This window comes from Thalia democratica, chromosome 6 (genome assembly GCF_965202585.1).
Source record: "Thalia democratica chromosome 6, ktThaDemo2.hap1.1, whole genome shotgun sequence".
NCBI lineage: Eukaryota > Metazoa > Chordata > Thaliacea > Salpida > Salpidae > Thalia > Thalia democratica.
The window spans coordinates 29,983,857-30,006,184 of NC_139170.1; the positions used below are offsets into that span (position 1 = coordinate 29,983,857).

The following is a 22,328-nucleotide window of genomic DNA, read 5'->3' on the forward strand; positions in this document are numbered from 1 at the left end:
AAATAAATAATAAACATAAAATATAGACCTAGGTCATAATTTTTACAATGTTTTTGTCTTAAGCAAGTTTTTCTCAAGTCATTTAACTCTTTCATGTTACAATTTTCTTTTTGAGTTTCTAATAACTTGTAACAATCACAGTTTTTTATATAAACTGTTTAGTTTTATGTACAAAAATTTAACAGTTTTAATAAAACTCTAAGAATAGTAGCAATTATAAACCATATTATGTTTCAGACCATACTTATAGAAACAGTTCAATGAATGATAAAGTTTTCAAAACAAGCACTATCAAGAACAAAGTTTTTGAAACATTCAACAACTTGAAGTATGGTAAGAATAAGAATTTATACAAGTTTTAATCTTTACATGCTGTAAAATTGTTGTAAATTCGCCTGAGTTGTATTTTGTCTGTGTTATTCCTTTTGACAAAACTGTTTCAGTTTCAAAACTAGAAACTTAATTAACAAAAAAAAAGTTCTTGAAAAAAAGACTTTATTTTTAATGATTACATTTACAACAGAGCTAGGCGGAGGTGCAACAAATTTGAAGAAAGACATGCCACTATGGCTGCTTGGAATTTGTTACCATTTGCCATCATCATCTGATGATTATTCAAAAAACTGGTTTATAGTTGACGGTTAGTATAAAAGTATTAAGGTTGAGTTTAAGCTGGGGCATCATGAATGGAAGTATCAAATTATTTTTTGTGTTTGTTAAGTTCATGAAACAAGTTTTTATTGTTTTTTTTTTACATTAGACAGGGTTTCAAAAAAACTTAGAATCCTTGAAAATCTGAAATTTGGTAAATTTAGAAAAGAAATCTTGAAAAACCTGGAGTTTTGAACAAAAAACACTAAAAAACCTTAAAATTTATACTATTTTTACATGTAAAACTATAAAATTTTTATTAGGTAAAAAAAATTTATCATATAAAATAAATTTTTTTGGTATCATTAATCTAAAACACTATCAAAACAGCATTACAGTATCTTCCCCATTTTTTATATTAGTTAAGACAGTATTATCTTAAGTTTGTTTTATAATAAAAATAGGTAAAAAAAACTGTAAGAAATTCAAAATACCTGTTAAAAAAAAATCAAAAAATCTTTTCTAAATCTTCTGATTTGGTTTTTTTATATTTTTTGAATTTTTGTTGACTACAAAATTTCTTGAGCAGTTGGTTTCTTAGTGTATGCTAGTGCCATTCCTGAGTAAAAAAAAACAAATTTGTGTGTAATTAAAACAAGGACCAATTTTGTTTTTGTTAATGGTTTACAAGTTTTTATATTAATAAATTTGTACCGTTTAAAGTTGTCTGAAGCAGTTTTCTCATATTAGCTCAGTAAATTGCAAACAGTACAAAGAAACTAATTTACTATAGAATTAGGTTCAATGAGTACCACAAAGAATGTTAACATAAGTATATTTCTCTGTTCATTTAATACTTATTTATGATATTGTCTTATTAGTTTATTGAATGACAAAACAGAGGCTCAAAATATTTCGTTCTAGGACCTGGTGCACAAAAAATCTTTTGGTTATCAAGATTAAGTAGCAGATTAAGTAGATTATTAAGTAGCAACCTAACAAAACTATTGGGAATGTTTATATTAAAAAGTAACTACTTTATATTTTATTGATTTTACTTTCTTAAATGATAAATTTTGCATATTATTTTTAAAATAATATATCTACTATTCAAAGTAACTAGTTTCATGATTACCAAACACTCAGGCAACTTGGGATAACTCATTTAGTTGAGATTTTTGAAGAACTGATTGACTCAGTTTTGTTTTATTTTTTTTTACAAACCCAGCTAAACTAGATTTTTTTAAGTCTCATGCTAGTTTTTTTGATAGAAATTTTTTATTCTTAAAAATAGGGTTTATATCCAGTCCTTTTGTTTTTTTTTTGATGTTTGAGAAATTTATTGATTAAAAATTTTTGCTGCTTTTCAAATACTTTGCAAAGCACTGAAGTCCATAACTTATAATTGTTTTAATTTAGAACTTTATATCATAACTTAATTATAAAACTAATGTTTAGTTTAAGTTAGTTTTATTCAAGATTATTAAAAAAAAAATCATAAACCAAGTTTTTCTTATTAAAAACTACTTTATCTGATCTGAAAAATAAGTTTTTGGCCAAGTATATGTTTGGTTAGAACACATTATAAACCACAATAAAGAAAATATGTTAATTTTCTGTTCGAAAAATTTGTTAACTGTTAATCTTATAAAACATGGAGCATTATAGTATAAGTTTTTAGCAAACTTTATCTATTTTAGAGCACAATGATTTTCCATCATCTTCAAAAGAACCAAGTGCAAAACAATTGTTTTTAGAAGATTTTTCATCAAAATTTTGGTTTACATACAGAAAAGAATTCCCAGTTTTAGAAGGTAACCTATGAATAACTAGTTTAACAATAAAAAAAAATCTTAAATAGAAAAACATTAACAACTGTTGAATAATAACTGTGAAATATTATTTTTAATTTTCCACTGATAGGTACCATTCTGTATTATCTTTTGTAATCAAAAAAATTAAGTTTTCACAAGTGTTCAATTTTGTTGATACTCAAGACAATTAAAAAAAAATCTATTTTAATGTTTTTATGGCATATCGTGTATTTTTTTTTGCAAAATTTTTATCTTTTCTGTTAAGGAAAGTTTTTTTTTAAACATGTTGCAAATTTAAAGCAAAACTTTAAGACTGAATTATGACTTTCTGTTCATCCTACACTTTAAATCACAAATATACTGTATTTTTAAGCATCTCTTTAATTTTTTAAGTTAAAATTCAATATCTATTATTAGTTATAAAACTGTTTAAGAGCATCTTGTGAAGTTAGAAACTAGCATGTTGCTTTATTATATGTTTTTGTAAGTCAACTTTCATTGCCATAACATATTAGGCAATATACCTAAAGTATGAAGGAAGTTTGATATTTTCAACATTAAATTTTTAGTCTCACTAATGTCTGATTTGATGTCATATAAAATTGAATATTTTTACTTATTATTATGACTAAGTAATTCAAAATCTTTGAGAATCCTCAAATTTGACTCAAATTGAATTAGACTCATGTTAAAGAAATTCACTACTAAATATTAGTAGATCAAAAAAAACATAGGCGACGTCTACCAGAGCCTGAGTCTGGACTTACATATGTCGTGGGATAGGCTCAAGTTAACATATATGTTAAATAACTTCGATAAACAAACTTCAAGCTTTTGGTAGATGAAACCTGGGTCTCAGTCTACCAAAAGCTTGTGGTCTGATAGTCGAAGTCAGATGATCAAACCTTTATGTTAAGTATAAATGATAGATAACATGCATTTTTAAAAATAGTAGTTTGAACAAACATTTCAATAAAATTTGATGCTGTCAGTATTTGAAAAAAGTTATTATCAAAAATCAATTCAAAGTGTATAGTTTAATTTTTATACATTTTAAAGGTGTATACAGGGTTGCCACATGATCAGGAAGTCAGGAAATTGACCAGGCAGATTTTGTAAGCTTTTTAGTATTGAAGATCTGTTGCAAGAACACTTACATAGTGAAACTGTGATATATACACAAAAGTTTAAATGCAAGTGGTGTTCATGTATTATGTCACCGTAAAATATGGGAAGAAAAGCACTCACTGTACGTATAAATGGAGCTGTACATAAAAATTTAAGGCAAGGAGTTCACCAAATCCAATAATTTTTCTATAATGCTGGATCAAGCTCCAGTGGGGTAAGTGGTCAGAGCAGCGGCAGAGTAGCAAGTTGTGAGAGCAGTGGTGTAAGCCCATCAATAGGTTTGGTAAGTAAGTCACAAACCATAACCGCTGAAATTTTATAGGCATTACACACTGTCAAGCACAATTACTCAGCCAGTTTGTGTAACAAACGGGCGGAGCTGAACAAAAAAAATTCCTGACAGTGCAATAGCACAGTCATGTCAGATGGCCCGAACAAAATTATCATACATGATAAATTTTGGCCTTGGACCACATTTCGAAAACATCTTGCTGTAATAATAATGGACAAGCTGTGTTTATAAGGTAATAATATAAGTGTTTTGCTGATAGAGCTGTTTATTGCAAATACATCAATCATACACAGATGGTTCAAGTGATGTAATGGAAGTTTGGTGATTGAATTCAGCAAAAAAACAGTTGTTTTAACCTGTATTAAAATTAGATTGAAAGCTTTATATAGTTTCAAGTGTTAGATTGTGTATTTTAGAATAAGTTTAAATTAAGATTTTGATTTAGAAAAGTCAGGAAATATTTTTTTAAAAGTCAGGAAATTTTTCTCAGCTTGATCTGTGGCAACCATGTGTATTGATTCATTGATTCATTGATTCACGAAACTATTTATAAAACAATGTTTCACTAGTTTGATAATATTAATGAGATCCTCAGTTATAATAAGTATCATATTGAACTAGAAGTTTTTATTCAATTATACTTAAATCGATTTTGCAAAAAGTTTGAGTTTCTTGTGTTATTAAATATACTGCTTAGGATCGACATTGACATCTGACACTGGGTGGGGTTGCATGCTGAGAAGCGCGCAGATGATGTTCGCTCAGGGACTCACTATGCATCTGTTAGGTAGTTTTCATTTTTACTTTAAATAAACAACATCGGTAAAAGGTTGCTCTTACTTGAATTTTTGGCTTGTTGGTTAATTTTAATAAAATTTAGAATTAAGTAGTCTGCAAAATTTTTTCAAAAGAAGTGTTCCAGTATTTTATTTATTTCAGATCAAAGCAAGTCAAATCAGATTATATAATTTCTTCATTTGTTTTTTTTCTTTGTTGTATCCATTTTTAGTATCATTGAAAAGTATTATTTTTTTTTAGTTTGTAAATAGATTTAAAAAATTTATGCATATGTATTTTTCATTGACGTTTTAAAATTTATCCTTGAAATATATGTTATAACTTTAACTTTAGGTTATTGAAAATATTTAAAATTTCTGAGTTTTTCTTCTGACAATTCGATATTAAAATTCATCGATTTCAGTAATCAAGTTACTTAAGATAAAAAACGATCATTGTCTAAAAAGTCTTTGTTTACTCAAATTAATTAAAAATAAAAATCAAACTAATAAAAATTAACCGTGTAAAAATGCTCTACATGAAATGTTAATTAATCTATAAAGTTATAATTTAGTTTGTTAATTTTTATTATTATTTAACTTTAAAATTAAATTAGTTTTGTTAGCCTTATTTTAATAAATGAATTTGTTAAAATATTTAAGGCCATAGGGGGGGTAGGCCATGTTTTTTACAAGTTGATCTTATTTTATAGAGTTTTTACTAAGCTTCAAGTTGCTTTTTACCGTTTTTAAAAATTCGAATTAGTTTTTGAGATATGACCGGCCAAAGTCGGGCCGCATAACAGGTTCCTTATGGGGAAGGAAAAACTAAAACGGCGAAAAAAGACTAATGCATTCAAAATCTATCTCCTCCTTCATTTTTTAAGCAATCTTCTTCAAACTTTCACAGTCTATTCTTTATACAATAACAAAAAAACGTTATTTGTAACTTTAAAAAATTTCAAGTAAAAATACCTTTTTTTTGAAAAAAAAAAAAAAATTTTTGATAAAAAATCACTTTTTTTTTTAATTTTTGTCATAAAATTTTTATTTTTTAAAAATATTAAAATTCACAAATAACGTTTTTTTCTCATAATGTAAGGAACATTACCTGAAAATTTGAAGAAGATTGCTTAAAAAATGAAGGAGAAGATAGATTTTAAAGCCCGTTTTTAAAAACTCGAGAAAAACGGCTTTAAAGTTTTGGTAAACTTTATTTTTTTATATAAATATTTTTATATAACCGGTCATAAAAAAAAAGTTACTTAATATTTTTAAAATCTAAAAAAAGCATCTGAAAGATTATGAAATTTACTATAATATAAGGTTATATGTTATTTTTGGTCAAAAAATGGCTTCTACCCCCCTATGGCCTTAATAATGGTTAAAATGGATTAGTTTAATGTGTTTGTTAAATCAGTATAAAAATAGGAAGGTCTTGGAAGTGGAAATCTTCAAATTACACTTTGAAAGAGGCGAAAGTTCACAGGGAAATAATAAAATGGTTCATTGACGAAACTGTTAAAATATTTAATAATGGTTAAAGTGGATTAGTTTAATGTTTTTGTTAAATCAGTATAAAAATAGGAAGGTCTTGGAAGTGGAAATCTTCAAATTACACTTTGAAAGAGGCGAAAGTTCACAGGGAAATAATAAAATGGTTCATTGACGAACCAAATAAAAAATGTCCTTTCAGCATCCACAACCTTATTAGATTAGGTTTGTTTAAATAGAAAGTATTGCTTAAAAAATGTTTTTGAATTTGCTGAACATTTTTATCTTGACATTACTTGATAATAAAGTTATTTTTTGTGTTCACAAACTCATATTAGGCCTAAAACAAGTATACTACTTGTATTGTTTTAACTTTGCCATGAAATAGAACTAGGTTTTTTATAGTCTACTTACGGTTTATTACCTCGAAGTAACAATATTTTATGTTGATGACTGACATTCAAGTTCTTTAAAACATTTTAAGAGGCCATATTGCAAAAAGTAGTTCAAACTTAAAAAAATGTTGAAGGTTACATAATATTATAATGGTAAAAAATAAAAATTTGAAAAAGGTATTTATTAAGAAGATTATTCATAACTTACAAATATAGCAAATTATTCGTAAATAAAAAAATAAATTTAACTGTATTAAAAAAATTATACTTTTCAAAGTTCTTCTAAAAGTCTAATTATCAAGATTATGATAGTAAAAAAAATTAAATGAGATAACTGATAATAACTCAGAACTACTAGAATTTTGCTCGTCATGCATTCTTTTATATTAAAACACATTAAAAGGGATTGAATTTTTTAATCAAACATAAGTGGCACTTAACATTATATAACAAAAATACATTACAGGCGAGACGTTCAACAACAAGGCAGGTACTTGGTACGGCCCATCTACTGTGGCCTACATCCTGCAAAACGCTTGCGACCTGGCCAAATGCGAGGAAAACTCCTCCATCAACAATCTCTTCGTATACGTCGCTCAGGATTGCACGGGTGAGTGTTTCAGAGTTGCATTTGTATGGAGCTCAATTCGATATAATTATTAGATATGTTGCGTTTTAAAATACTTTTGCATCTGCACCATATAAAAGTACCGATCCTTTAGACTTTGTGATTAAGCAAAATTTGGAAGGTTTGTTTTTAACTCCAGTGACTGGCAAGTTTAAAAAACACTTAATCGATTTTAAAAAGTTTTTTGTTTAAAGTCAGTTAATATCAAAAATAAAATATTTTCTCACTACGTAAAAAGTATATACTTTTAATGTTTCTTAGTAGAATACACCCAAAAAAAAAAACCTTCTCAAAAATTACCCATATTTGAAAAATTATTTAAACCTTTTACAAACTAGTTTTGCAGTTCTTATCAAGTATTTCTTCTTTTAAACTTTATAAGCAGTGTAAACTTTACTACATGTTTAAACTTTTTCCAGCCAAATTTTTTCGTTATGAAAATTAATTGCTGCTTAATTTCGTCAAGTTTATCATGTTTTGCTAAAAAACTTTTCTTTTTTTTAATGTGTAAACCAGTATTTGTACAAAGACAGTTTATCAGAAAGCTTGTAAGAAGGACCACATAGCTGGTTCACGATAGTTAAATAATAGTTAAATAGATTGTATTTCAATAAGTTTAACATTAAGTTTGAAATACTTTAATATTTAGTTTATACTTTAAAACGTAAAAGTTTTATTTATTTTGAACCAATTCTAAACTAAGTTGTTTAGGTTTATTTTAAATTTTTAATATTAACATGTTTTAAAATTCATTTTAAAATCTGGTCAGTAAGTTTTTAAGTCCGTTATTTTAAATAGGTGAGCAGTCTTAGTCTCTTTTTTAATTCATTACACATTAATTTTTTAATAAACATCCTTTTGCTTTATAAAAAAATATATATTTATAAATTTGAATGTAAAATACTTGTATTACATTATTCATTCATATAAATCACAATTTCCTAAAATAATTTTCAAAATTACCTTCGCATTCACTTGAAATAATTGACTTACTTTTTTAAGTATAATTCATTTACTAATAATAACTTATTTAATTTTTCTTGACCTTACTAGTTATTGCTCTTGAAAAGGGCTATATCGACCACTTTGGATAACCCTGATATAAATATATACTTGCATCACGCATCTGACAAATACATTTCTTCAACTTGAAATACTAAGAAAAATAGATTCGGAAATTTATGAAAACTAGTCTCAATTTATTTTTTCAAGTTTTTTAGTGTATTTTGTAATAAAAAATGTTTTAATATATTTAATTTTATGTAAAGATAGGTACATTTTATAAACTAAACATATTATAGTCTTTAATTATAAGTTTTAATTTTACTTTATTTAAATTACCCAAGATTGAAATAAAACAAATCCTTTTAACAACCCCCTACAATCAAAAAATCACAAAATTTTAAAATATACGAACAATATCAATGCAGTTTACTTGGAAGACGTGGAGAACTTGCTGAAGCAGAACAATTCGGTGATAATTCTCATATCGGTGAGGCTGGGTGCCACCTCCATCAACTCAGATTACATTTCCACTTTGCAGAACTTCTTCACACTCAAGCAGTGCATAGGAGTCATCGGCGGGAAGCCCAAGCATTCCCTGTACTTTGTCGGCTTTCAAGGTGGTTTCGTTTGGTAGAATAACATTTATTATGCTTTAATAGCAGTTGTTTAAACCTGTTGTTTTTAGTAGTAAATTAATACATTTAGTACAAAAGTATAGTGTTAAGCATAAATTGTTAATGAAAAAAATAGTTGTTTTTATATAGTCAGTTGCGAGTTCATTTTGTATAAACACTGTTATAATCTAAGTAAACAGTCAAATAAGTAATATTATTTAGCAAATAACATTTTTTGTCAGGTAACAGCATGTTGTATTTGGATCCTCACTACTGCCAGCAGTCACACAAGTTGGCAGATTTCACCAATAGATGTCTTCACATGTACCACAACGACGAACCGAGAAAAGTTTGTTGTTTATTGAAATATTATGCTATCAATGAGTTTAAAGTTTTAAACTGTTAGTATAGTTAATAGTACCGAAAACGCAAAGTTAAAAAAACGTTTCATTTTGATGCTTGGCAATTTTTGACTACTAGATTGTTTAAGATTTAACTTCATTTTATATTGTAAAAGCACAACCAAATGTACTATCGTTTTTATGTGTTTGTAAAAGCTAAAAAGCAGTTAGATAGCTATTTGTAGTCTATTTGGTTTTCAACAGCCAACTATAAGTAGTCATTGACTAATGGCTTTAGTTCTGCCAGATTTTTTGAAAAGACCTTCTTTACAATATAACAGTAGATTGTTAATAAACGACAGTTAACTTTGAACAGATTTCAACAAAGAAGCTGGATCCTTGCTGCTGCCTGGGCTTCTACTGCCGCGACTTGGAAGACTTCAGAAACTTCGTCTCCGAATCCGACAAGCTCATGAACGGACCCAAGTTCAACGAAGCGGAAAGGAGAAAGTACCCCCTGTTCATGACCATGCCCGGCACCCACGTCGACCACAAGGTGAAGACCAATGCGGACCTGACCGATCTGGAGGAGTGGCCCGAATCCCCAGAGGTCGAAAGCAAAAAGTCCAAATTGGACGCGTTCCGGTCCAAGTATTTCGCGAAGGCCGGAAAAAAGTTGGCGGGAAAAAGTTTGGCTGGAAAGGAGTCGTACGAGGAGTTTGAGGTTTTGGATGTCAAATGATGATGTTTTGTGTTGGCTTGTCAAGACGTTAATGTTGGGTTGTATCAAATTGAAAACTGGATGAAGAGTGGGCCAATAAATTGTGCGGATACCTGAGCAAGTATGCTACTAACAATTTTAAGCATGAGTTGTTGGTGATAAGTACTTAGTTATTTATTAAGTTTAGTTGTGCAAAAAAATTATCTGTTGGAATGAATGTAAAATCATATGTGTATTATATTTGCACAACATAAACTATTTTTTATTGAAACTTATTTATTTATACAGCATTACTCAAATTGTTACACTTTTTTGATAGGATTGTTGTGTTTAGAACAACTACTACTATTGTTTAATATGGTTTTTAACATTTTTAAAATTTCTAACTAAAGAAATTAAAACCTCATAAAGTTTTTATTAGTTTTTTTATGCAACGGTAGCTGATAAAAATAGAAAATTTGTAGTCTTTTTTTATTTATCGAATTTGTTTTGGTGCCACTAATATTCTTCTCTTCACCAGCATAAGTTATCAGAGCAAGTTGATGAGTTTTTTATTAATTATACATATATACATAAAGTGCTTATGCAGTGTTTAAGTTAATCTTTTTGTAGATTTACACATAATTTTCTTACTTTCTAACCAAACTATTTTCTCAGAAAAAAGTTAAAGTGTGTTGTAAATAAATTTTAAAAAATTCTAACAAAAATCTAATCAAATTATTTCTTTAAAAATAAATAATTCTTGTTTAACTGTTATTTATTTTTTGTGTTGTATTTTTGCAGGCTATATACGAAAAAAGTCTTTACATTTGTTTAAAAATCAGGGTTGCCACAAACTCAGGAAACTCAGGGAATTTTCAAATTATAGAAAATCTCAGGGAATTTTGATTTTTCTTAACTCAGGGAATTCAGGGCAGTTTTGATTTTTCAGGGAAGTTTAAGATTTTAAAAGATTTTTTTTTGATCTAGAATGAGATTAAGTTAATCCAGTTTCAAAATTTTGTTCAAAAAATTTAATTTATGTTTAAGTGTTTATTTATAATTTTTTTAGTCTTGCGGCTAGTTCTTTAATATTCTTAGAATTAATTAAAATTGTATTATTTTTTAAGTTTTAAATTTATTTTTATCATGACTAAAGTTTAACGAAAATAAACAGCTTAGAGAAATAAAAGTTGTGCTTAATGAAAAGTTCTAACAAACTTTTTGTTTTTAGTCACTTATGTAGTTTAATAAAACTATGTTGTACTATAAGTCCTTATTTTAAAAACAAAGTTATTTGTTTACAACTACTTGTTTTCAGTAAAAAAATCAAAAATGAGTATAAATTAGTGTTGTTTTACTTTTACATTAGAGGTTAGATTTTGTAATAAAATAAAAATAGCTGTAGTGGTAATTAATTTTTTAATGTGAATATTTCAGTATATTTTACAGTTTTTTTTTACAGATTTTCTTTCTAAACTATTTAAAATATGAGTAAAAAATAGTTATTATTATAGAATAATTAAAGTGTTTGAATTAAAATGTCAAAAAAAATTAAACAATTTTCTATTGTGTATAAAATTAACTAACAAGTATACACAAAATTTTGTTTTTACTCTCTATTGATTTAACCTTTTAACGTTGAATGTTTGAAAACAGTTTTTTTTTCATAAGTTTAGTGCAGAAGCATACACATACAACCTTCCTTTTATAATTAAAGAAGAAAAATGAGCTGGAGGTATTAGTAATTTGCGCCAGAAGCAAAAAAAAAAAGGATTTAAAAAAACTCAGGGATGTTTCTAGTCACTCAGGGAAGATTTTGTGACTCAAAGAGTGGCAACCCTGAAAATTGTAAAGTTCATAAGAAACGCGCCTCTGACAAAATGCAATTCTTGAATACTAAAAGTTTTCATGAAGTTTCCGACTGTCCTTGCTTTTCTGAAAAATATTTAATGACCTACTATCTTATCTCAGATAGTTGAATATTTTATATTTAAAAATAACCTGATAATTTTTGCATGGTATGCATATCTTAGATACCGGTTAATTCTTAAAAGATAGCAACGTTTAGGAATTTCTTTAACATGCAGTAAAGTAGATGTTATACAATTTAACTTCTGTACACTTTTCAAACACAGTAATGTAAAAGTTCAAGTTAGGCGTAATACCTTACTATAACTCTAACTAATCAAATGCGTTTCGAGCAATTGATTATCGTTTAATTATATTCTGCTCAAATTAATATTAATTATGTCTAAAAGATTTTATCAACTAAAAGACTATAAAATTGCTTTAAATCATATTTATTAATATATTTATTCTTTCAAAAATTTATTTTACAAACTAAGTTTCGGTCAAAGACCTCTTCAGTGCTTAAATAAATCTAAAAAAAGATATGTGACAGTCATGGAAAATAGCAATTGAACAATTAAATTAAGATAAAAACAAAATATTACTGAAAATTTTTACTTAAGAAGCTAAACAAATCAAATTTTAATATTAAGACTGAGTTTTTGTAGGAGTTTAAATTTTTAGCTAAGTTTTAAAATCAATATAACAACAATACTAACAATAATCAAAGCTGTATGTAGCTTTCTTTTATCTTCTAAATAATTTACAGACTAAACATTGCTTAAGTAAAAGTGTAATTAATGAAATGAGCTTAAAATTTAATTGAAATTGGTGTGGATTATTTTAATTACATTTCATTAATTACACTTTTACTTAAGCAATGTTTAGTCTGTAAATTATTTAGAAGATAAAAGAAAGCTACATACAGCTTTGATTATTGTTAGTATTGTTGTTATATTGATTTTAAAACTTAGCTAAAAATTTAAACTCCTACAAAAACTCAGTCTTAATATTAAAATTTGATTTGTTTAGCTTCTTAAGTAAAAATTTTCAGTAATATTTTGTTTTTATCTTAATTTAATTGTTCAATTGCTATTTTCCATGACTGTCACATATCTTTTTTTAGATTTATTTAAGCACTGAAGAGGTCTTTGACCGAAACTTAGTTTGTAAAATAAATTTTTGAAAGAATAAATATATTACTTCTCCTCCAGCAGTTGAGATCTCTCTATTTGTTTTCTTGAAACCAAAACATATCATATTTATTAATATAAATAAGAAGTAATTAACTATCAAACAACTTTAATTTTTTTTAAATACTTTTTATTGTAATTTTGTTATATTTCTTTAATTCACCTTTATTGTTTACTTAAATCAATACTTCAGATTTCTTATAGTACACAATTACTGTGATCAGGGCTGCTAAAAAACCTGGAATTTGAGAAATTTTGAAAAAAACAGGAATTTTTACATGTTAAGTAGAAAAATTTTGATTTGACTCAAAAAGTCTACCATATAAATAAAAATTTTTGTCATCATCAAATTTTTTTTATTAAAAAACACATTTGACGTAGCTTTACAGTGTTTTTTTAATTTTTTATACTATTTAACAGAATTTTTAATTTAACTTAAAACTAAAAATAGACCCAAAAATGTGTACTTTTAAAAACCTGGAGAAATTTTGCCCAAAAACATTTGGCAACCATGTGTGATTAACTGACTGATTAGTGATTAATCATTTATGCTCTAACACAGGGTTTCCCAAAGCGGGCCAAGCGGCTCCCTTGGGGGCCATGACAGATACTCAGGGGGCCACGAGCAGTAAAGGAGCCAGAGGGGGGCCATGAGGTCATAATTTAAAACTTACACTAGATATACTTGAGTTGCAGATGAAGACCTAAAAAATCGTCTTAGGTGTTTTTATTAATAATTTCAAAACTTACACTAGATATTCTGGAGTTGATGATGAAGAGCAATTTTTAGTGGTAGGTTTTTGAATAGTCTTGTTGGAGGGGTCCATAGCTTTTTTAATTTCTTTAAAGGGGGCCATTTGAAGAAAAGTATGGGAAACCCTGCTCTAGCACAATAGAATTTTCGCAGTCATTTCAACCAAATCTATAAATTTACATACTTTAAGTTATTTAAAACTTACTATTACAACATAAAATATTTGTATACTTTTTTTTTGTTACACCAAACTAGCAATGCTGTCATAAAATTAGAATGCATGTGCTTAATAAATTGAGTTGACTATTGCAAACAAAAGTTATGAACCAAAATTATTATGATGACAAAATACTTAACATGCTTAAAAATATAGTTATAGTTTGTATATTTGATAATTTTGTTATAAAGTTTTTAAACATAAAAATGAATTGTTTAGTTTACTACAAAACATACTGTATTTAAAAAAAAAAACAAGTAAATCTACTATTTACGGAAGGGTCTGTTTTGTACGAAAAGTCAGTTTTGTTCGGAGGGTTTATTTCACTTTATAAATATATCGCAAAATAAGTTATTATTGATTTTCTAATTATGTATAAAAATAGTTGTTAAATTTTGCGATGTTATAGTTTTTATTTTTACAGTCACCTCTCGCGAATCTACATACATTGCGTTCACAGCAAAAGTGCGCAATTAAACAAGAGGTAGCAGGTATACTTACTATATTGGCTGTTTTCTATAATCAGGGTTCGTGCGCGTCAGGCTAAATCAGTTTTTTTGAAAAAAAGTTGAAAAACGTCAGGCTAAATCAGTTTTTATGTTTAAAAATTTGAGAATCTCAGTTTTTGTCAGTTCAAATTCATGAAGTTTTTTTAATTAAGAATAAATTGAGATGTAAATTTATTTCTAAATAAAGATTAATTATTAAAGACAAAATCAGTCAGTATTTGTAAAAATAAGTGCTTAAAACCTTTTGTTAAATCTCTCAAATAATTTTAAGAATCTTCATTATTTTGTTTTTAGTAGATTATATACGTCATAATTATAAAAATTCATAAAAAAGTACAGTTTAAACATTACAGTTTAGTTCAACATCTTAGCTGTGTTTCTGAATTTGTTTACATGAGCTTTGTTTTTCAGAGCTTAGTTGGTTAAACTGTTTTAATTTCTAATATAAAGGCTTTATACCAAATACTTTTTAGATTAAAACTCTTAGCAGTTTACTCATATATTTTATTTTCTGTTCATTCAAAGTTATTAGAGATATTCACAAGACTAAAACTTAGCCTAAAGGTATAAGTTTCATAAGTAGTAGAATCATATTTTGCAAGTTAATGAGTTGATAGTAACTTTTATTTTATTCTTTTTAAATGTTTCAGTTTATTATAACGCTTAGATAATTTTACTTAGCAAAATGAAGCTTATTTTAAAATTTATTTTTTTTATTTAAAAAGTTTAAGTTAAGTGATAAAAGCATGTATTTTAAAAACAGGTATATGATAAACTTATTGTTTTCAAAATTATGTTGTTAATGGAAAGATAAGTTTTAGAGTCCAGATCATGTGTTTAATACTTATCTTTATGTATTCGTTTAAAAGGATTCTTTGAAATAACTTATGTAATATCATGATTAGCTTAATTAGTTATTTTAAAAATTAAGATGCTTTAATGATAACAAAGTTTTTGAGAGATGTGTTTAATTACATTTTGTTTTTCTTTTACAGACTTATTCACATTTCTGTTTTAATAAAAGCTTCTGGTCCAGTCATGTAACTTATAATTGACGAATTCAAGTACTAATTGACACGAACCCTGTATATGGGTGATATAGGTGGATGTAACTAAGCCCCAAAATTTAATAAAGGTATGAGTTTATTGAAGCAGAAATTACAATGACCAGTTAAAAATATTCAAATTGCTGGGTAAGCGATTGATAGATGTTGAAAAATAGTTCATTTATATTTTTATTTTCTTTAAAAGTAGTTTTGTGAATACTATTATTGTGTTAATTTGCTAATTGAGACCCCCCGATACCTAAAATGCCTTCTGAAGGTGATTTTTTCTACTTTGAAAAAATGTCAGGCTAAATGAAAAGGAATTTCGCGCACGAACCCTGATAATGCATTTGATTAAACACAGCTTGGGAACTTTCCCACTTTTTTTGTTTACAAAAATATTTTTCAATTAAGTTGTACTTATATTTGATTTTTTTTTAATAAATAGTGTTTATGTGTACACAGTTTATTTTTCTACTTTGTTCCTTGCCCACATAAGATCTAACTTGTATAATTTCATGCAAGACAAATTTGATATCATGTAAGCATGGGACAAATTAGCTGAAAATAATAAATTTATTGAGTTGAAATGGAAATTTAAGCCACAAATGTTGTGAGAAGTTAAAGATTGTACCTCATTTTATTAAATGATATAAAAGAGGCTAAAATATAAAAAGCATTGCCATAGGTTTCAATAAACTGAGGCACAATTAAATTTTTATTTAAATGTCATGGAATATAACTTTACAAAGTATAAACAAATGTAGAGAGGGTTTACCATTTAAAACTATGTATAATAAATTAAAAATATTTTTTTTATTATACAACATATTTACAATACTAAATATTTTTCTTTTTTTTTTTGTAAATTTAGTGAATTCTAAAATCCGTAACCAAACGAGTGCCAAGGTTTGCGAGAGGTAACTGCTTTAAAATATTTTTCATATCATTAAAAATATAAAATAATTTAATTGCAGTTATCGTCCACACGAAGTGCTGCCTAAGTCCTGATTTATTGACGTACTGCCCCCGGCTTCACTACCCGGAGCCGGGGGTTTTCTGCTCTTATCTGATTCCCCAATCTGCTTCCTAAAACGTTGTTCAGGATGTCCTGGTTGTCAACGCCTCTTGTATATTCTCTTTCGATAACATATCTTTCTTAGATCTTTCAATTAAACCCACTCATTTAGATTTATAGTATTTTAGTTTTAGATAGTTTAGCTAAATGCAACATCTACGTTTATTTAAAATTTACTTTAGGTTAAACTATAATTTATCTAAAACAAAAGGTAACTTACTTTTAACACACAGTTTAATATACAAAAATCTTGGCATAGAAGACAAAAAGTCATAACTACAAAACAAAAATATAGCACACTGGCAACAGAGGTCTTGCTTTTAATCGGCTTGCTGTACAACTCACGTCGTTTCGCAACACCTATTTAAGCAGTAAAAAGACGAAAAAAGAAACATCGCTGTAAAAATAAACATCTACCGCTAAAAGCGGTACTTAGTTTTTAAAAAACTTATACAATTAAGTTCTTAATTTAATGTATTATTTATTGAACGTCAAAACAGCGCTCAAAAAAACTCGTCCCAGGACTTTTCTACAACTAATTAAAAACTCGTGCAATACTGGTGTCATGTAAAAGTGATCATTTGTGTATTTCTGACACCTACTCCTACTATTTAGCTCATCTTCTTTTGTGTGACTTTGTTATTTAAACAACTTTGTTTCATAAGTTCAGTAAAACTAGCTAAAAAGATTACATACACACACTAAACTAGACGGTTTGATTTTTTAAGGAACATGTTTTACTCTACTACTATTTAATTTATTTTGGTTTTAACAGATTTTATGCGAAACAAAAAAAACAAAACTGCATAAAAGATATTAAACTTGATTTTCTGAATAGACACTTTTACATGGCATCAGTTTTGCAAGATTGTTTTATTAACTATATAAAGGTCTTAGGACCAGTTAGTTTGAGCGCTGTTTTGTCGTTCAATAAAAAATACTTTAAATTAAAATTTAATTGTATAAGTCTGAACGTAAAATTTTCTCATTATTAAAGTCTTATCCTAAAATCAAGATTTTTGAACGAATTTTACAATTTTATTTATGGTTTTTACGGTTTAGCAACTGAGGATTTAAAGACAAAGAATTGTTTTACAACAAAGATCAAAACTCACGATATGAAGCAGTAAATATGAAATGTTGATTAGATTAAAAAAAAACACAACTAATTTGAGCATTTATTACTAAAAAAGAAAGTGTGTGAACATTTACAACTTAAAATATTGAAAAACTAAAAGTATGCTAAAGTTTAAGTAAAGTTCTCAGATTAAAAAATCTAACAGCGTTGTTATAGTTTTTAAAATCAGTATAAGTAAATTAACACTATAACAGTTATTAAAGATTTAATCTGTTTCAAAAAAGTCAAAATAGCTAGAAGAATATTGATAAGAATTATTACCACTTTCTTCATAGTAATTTTGAAAAAGAAACCTTACATACAAATACTCGCTATCGGAAGTGTAAGTTGCGTTTTGATTATAAGCGAGATTGTTGTAACCTCTGAAAAGAGAACTAGTGTCGTTGGGACCGTTATAAAAAGTAACGAATTGGCCGTAGACTAAGTTGTTGATATACACGTTGACGTTTGCTTTTTTTCCTATACCAGCTTGTAAAGTCCACCCACACTCGATACTTTCAGGAATTTTGTAGTTCGGAATATAAACTCTACCACTTTGCTTAACATTGCCACCACAACTAGGAAGGTTTAAAGGTGGCTGAATAGTTTCCTTGTAAGTTATGGAAAATCCACGGTTGAAATAACTATCATGTACCGATGCAAACTTTATAAGAACTTGAGATGTATTTGTAATAAAGTGGTGTAGTTGGTTATATCCATTGATAACGGCTAATACAGGATTCTTTTCACTTTTTCCCGAGTAGATTATGATATGATCTTTCATATAATAATCATCAAGTCGAATCCCAACAACAACAATTTCTAAGTCGATGCTGCGATTGTTTCGAGCTGTCATCAGATAAACACAAGAAGAGTTGACCGGATAATAATCTGGCCATCCAGGCGACTTTACAATACCGTTTCCTACTAGCTCTAACTCACCACATTGGTCGGTTTCCGGCAAATTATCATCTGAAACGGTAGGAAAAGACGGCCAGTTCGTATGTGGCACTACCGTACTTGAAGAAACATGCTCAGTTACTTTTACAGTTCCGCTGAAACCGCGGCTCTCGCCCGTGCAATCGGTCTTCAGAACTACCAGCAGGTCCTTACCGTCGCTGTTATAAACAAAATGGTCATTATTTGACGGAAAGGCTGCAAGAGTTCTTTCGTTAGTTTCGCGATCAACTTTGATGACAAACACGCTGTCAAAAGAAGTCTCCACGTCAAAGTCTGTGAACTCCAACTGAAGAGAGTATGCGCCGCTCGTGCAAATAAAAAATGCGACGTTGCTATTGGAAGGGTAAGTTGATGGGTAGTTGGGAGTTGAGATTGTAACGGAAATTTGTCCGTTAGGTGGCAACTCGATGCGAGTGAGCACTTGGTTGTTTTTATTTATCACTGAAGAATGTTTTATGTTGGTGAATTCGACTTCATTGATCAAGTAGTGGTTGCTCAACAGCCTGATGGCAGTGGTAGTCATCTGCATTTCGTTAGGTGCGAAGTTGTTACCTGAATTTTTGTAGAAACGTATGTTGATTATACTTTTGGTTGTAGCTGTATTTTTGTCAATATAGTTGGATTTATAAACTTCTAAGTTTGTTTATACAGCAAAAATTAGGCTTTGCTTTATATTTTTGAAATTATAATTCTTTTAGATTAGTTGATATAAAAACTTAAATACCATATTTTCTTCATTTAATCATTCTGAAAAAATGTTTTGCCGAAATACATATATTTAAAGTTGTTTTTTAATATATAGTTTGTGCTGAGCAACTTTTAAATAACCCATTTAGTTAATATCTTATACGATAAAAAACTAAATCTTTGTTTTTTAAGAATTTTAATTGTCATTACAAGTTTATTTTAGTTAGAAACTTGGTGTTGTAGCATTTAACAACTTTATTTACATTTTCAGTCTTAAAACTAAGTGTATAAAAATAAGTATTCTATACTACTTATATGGTGACTAGTAACTAAAAAAGTTTACACATTATTGTTTAGATTTTTAAAAATACATGCTTTATTATTTTTTGCAGTAATTAAGTTTATTACTCTAAGAAAACTATACTTATAAACTTTGTACCCTTTTAAAACGCATTAAAATAAGTAAAAACTTTAAAATAATATTATAGTTGTAGTTTTGTAACGCTAACTTTTGTAACTATGATAACTGTTTAATTAGATAAATATTTTAGAATTTTTACTAGAAATCTTACTCAGTAGTTTTAGTAGCTCTTAATCAACTTTTAGTATCAGTATTATCGTCGAAACTTCAAGTAATAAATAATTTATTTAATTAATTTGATTAGCTTAATTTATACAGCCGATTTCTAAAGATTATAGCTCTAGTATTGAATCAAATTTTATTTATTTCTCACTACCGTCATAAGCTGAGGGAAAGTTTTCCAGCTCCTCTTCGATTTGTCTTTTATTTCTGCTGTTTTGTGTTCTTTGCTTAGTGGTAGTTGTCAATAGCTCGAGATGCTTGCTCAAGAAAACTTGAAATTTTACAAACGTGTTCTCATCTCCACAATTGGCGATTGAGAGTTTTAAACGGTCTGAGCTTGGTTCAGAAACTTGGTTGTTGGTCTATTTGTTTTTAAATGTTTATCTAATGTATGATACAAACTTTTATAAAACATTGTATACCTACATTCTAGCTCGTTTAAGTCATACGATATAGAAATATTTGTTTGTTAACAAAATTTTAATTTATCTAGTTTTTTTTCTATTGATTATTTATGCATTGGCAGTCTAAATAAGTAATGGAAAGATGCATTTTTAAAATGTTACATGCTTTTTGAAAAGTTTTTTTAATACTTTGACTTCTAAATCTTATTTACAGACTTATTTTTAAAATACACCCTTTTGTAGCAATTAACGCGTATTTTAAAGTTTCTGAAGCTGGAATACTTTAGCCAAAGAATATTCATTTATTTTTGGTATAAGAGTTAAAATTTTACATTATTATCATCTGTAGTATTTACTACAAATGACAACATTACTGTAAGTTTTACTTACAAAACAAATACACATTTATTAAAGCGTTTAAACTTTAGTTCTTTTAGTTCTGCTCAAAATTATTCAGAGTAAATAAAAATAAAGTCTATGAATGAAAAATTGCCTCTAGTAAAATATTTAACTACATTTAAAATTTCAAACCAATTTCTTTTTTTTAATTTGCTTACATATACCTTAAAAATAACTGTTTTATTTATACCACATATACTTTATTAAAAATAACACGTACATACACTTTTTTTCAAATCATATTAGCTTAGCTATTTATGTGTAGAACTTAAAATGTAAGTAAAAAACGTTTGTTATTAATAGAGTGTATATTTTTTCGCTTTTTTTATAGTTCAAGATAAAGAAGTTAAAATAAGGTTTTGAAATAATTTATGAGTATATAATGTGAATCTTTTTAAATACTATAAGAGTTGCATCTGCTACTTGTATTTTTTTTATACACGCTTGCCGATAAAGTTCAACAGAATACAACACTTACTTCAGTTGTTCCATCAGTAAACGTAACAGTTGGTCTTGTGATTACCAGAGTATCATTCGCTGTTTTTGGCATAGAAAATGTAAGTTTTGCTAAAACAAAAGCAAATAGAAGTGTAAAAAGCTTCATGTTTTTATTTTACCTGAGAAAAAAAAAATATTTAGTTTTATTAGTTTTTGTGTTTTTGAACTTTTAATAAACGTGTTTGGTATTCTTTTTTTTTTAAATAACGTCTTAAAATAGTATTGTTTATTACTATTTCAGAAAAAGAATCCCAGTATTTAAAGAGTTTTTTTTTTAAAACTTATAACAACGCTTTAACTAGAAATTTTTTTATTCAAGGATAAATTTTAAACTTCAAAACATAATCAGATACTAAGAATAACACCCTTACCTTTGAAAATATAAAATTTTTGCCGATCAGTCGACAATGTTTGCAACATAAAAAGCTCAGCGCATGCAGTAAAAAATAAAGCTAGGTGAAGTATATTTATATATTGGAAAAAAAATAACGTTTTTTTTATTCAAACATCTTGTTTTATTCAGAAACGAGTTATTGTGTTAAGAAGTTTAAACAAAAAAAAGGCTCATTATCTTCTAAAGAAATATCTGTTGTAATCGGTGTTTACTTTTAAGTTTGAACAAACAAGGTTTCAAAGTTTTTATTATTATGACAGTTTGAACTTTACCTAACAGTCGTAGTTTTATTTAAGTTTATTTTGTGATAAGAATTTGTCTAATTAGCTTTAGTAACTTACAAAAACAAATAACGTTTAAAACAAATTTTTGATTTTTTAAATCTTTTTGTTTTGAAATATGTTTACTAACGCTTATATCTTAATTGACTTGAAGACTTTTTGTTTATAAGTTTGTGTAATTAATTTGATGAATATTTAATTCTAAACTAGATTTAAAGACATAAAATTTCAAGATGTTGACCTTTTTTAAGAAATACTAATATTGATGTTTCACAAACGTGAAAACAAAAATCTTCGAACTTTAGGATATAAAACCATTTGTGAACATACTTATAAAATCTAAACAAAAGGATTTAACGTTAAAAAAGGTTTTTTAAACGTTATTTCTGTTTCTTAAGTCACTCAAGCTAGTTAGACAAATGCTCAATTCACTATTAAACGTAAAATTAAAATTACGACTGATAAGTTAAACTTTTTTAATAAAGAAATCTGGTTTGTTCAAAGACCTTTAAACTAGTTTTAATACACTGATTTAAGTTAAAACTTTTTCATCGATTGCTAATTTTTTAGGTAGTATTT

General features: G+C 27.3%; 1 protein-coding gene across 1 annotated transcript; it reads left to right on the forward strand.

Annotated features, from left to right (window-relative positions):
• Positions 1–241: 241 nt before the first annotated feature.
• LOC145838942 (cysteine protease ATG4C-like) lies at positions 242–10,437 on the forward strand. Its single transcript, XM_082946561.1, has 10 exons — positions 242–333; positions 524–640; positions 2,292–2,405; positions 4,523–4,612; positions 6,033–6,140; positions 6,189–6,320; positions 6,957–7,100; positions 8,549–8,740; positions 8,980–9,086; positions 9,455–10,437. Exons 1-10 carry the CDS (start codon positions 261–263, stop codon positions 9,818–9,820), a joined length of 1,443 nt encoding a protein of 480 aa, XP_082802687.1. The 5' UTR covers positions 242–260; the 3' UTR covers positions 9,821–10,437.
• Positions 10,438–22,328: the final 11,891 nt, after the last annotated feature.

Coding starts and splice junctions, on each gene's coding strand:
- LOC145838942 (XM_082946561.1), top strand. CDS start 261: ATGAATGATAAAGTTTTCAAAACAAGCACTATCAAGAACAAAGTTTTT. Junction 6,141..6,188: donor TGTTAAAATATTTAATAATG/GTTAAAGTGGAT, acceptor GTATAAAAATAG/GAAGGTCTTGGAAGTGGAAA. Junction 6,321..6,956: donor CCACAACCTTATTAGATTAG/GTTTGTTTAAAT, acceptor AATACATTACAG/GCGAGACGTTCAACAACAAG.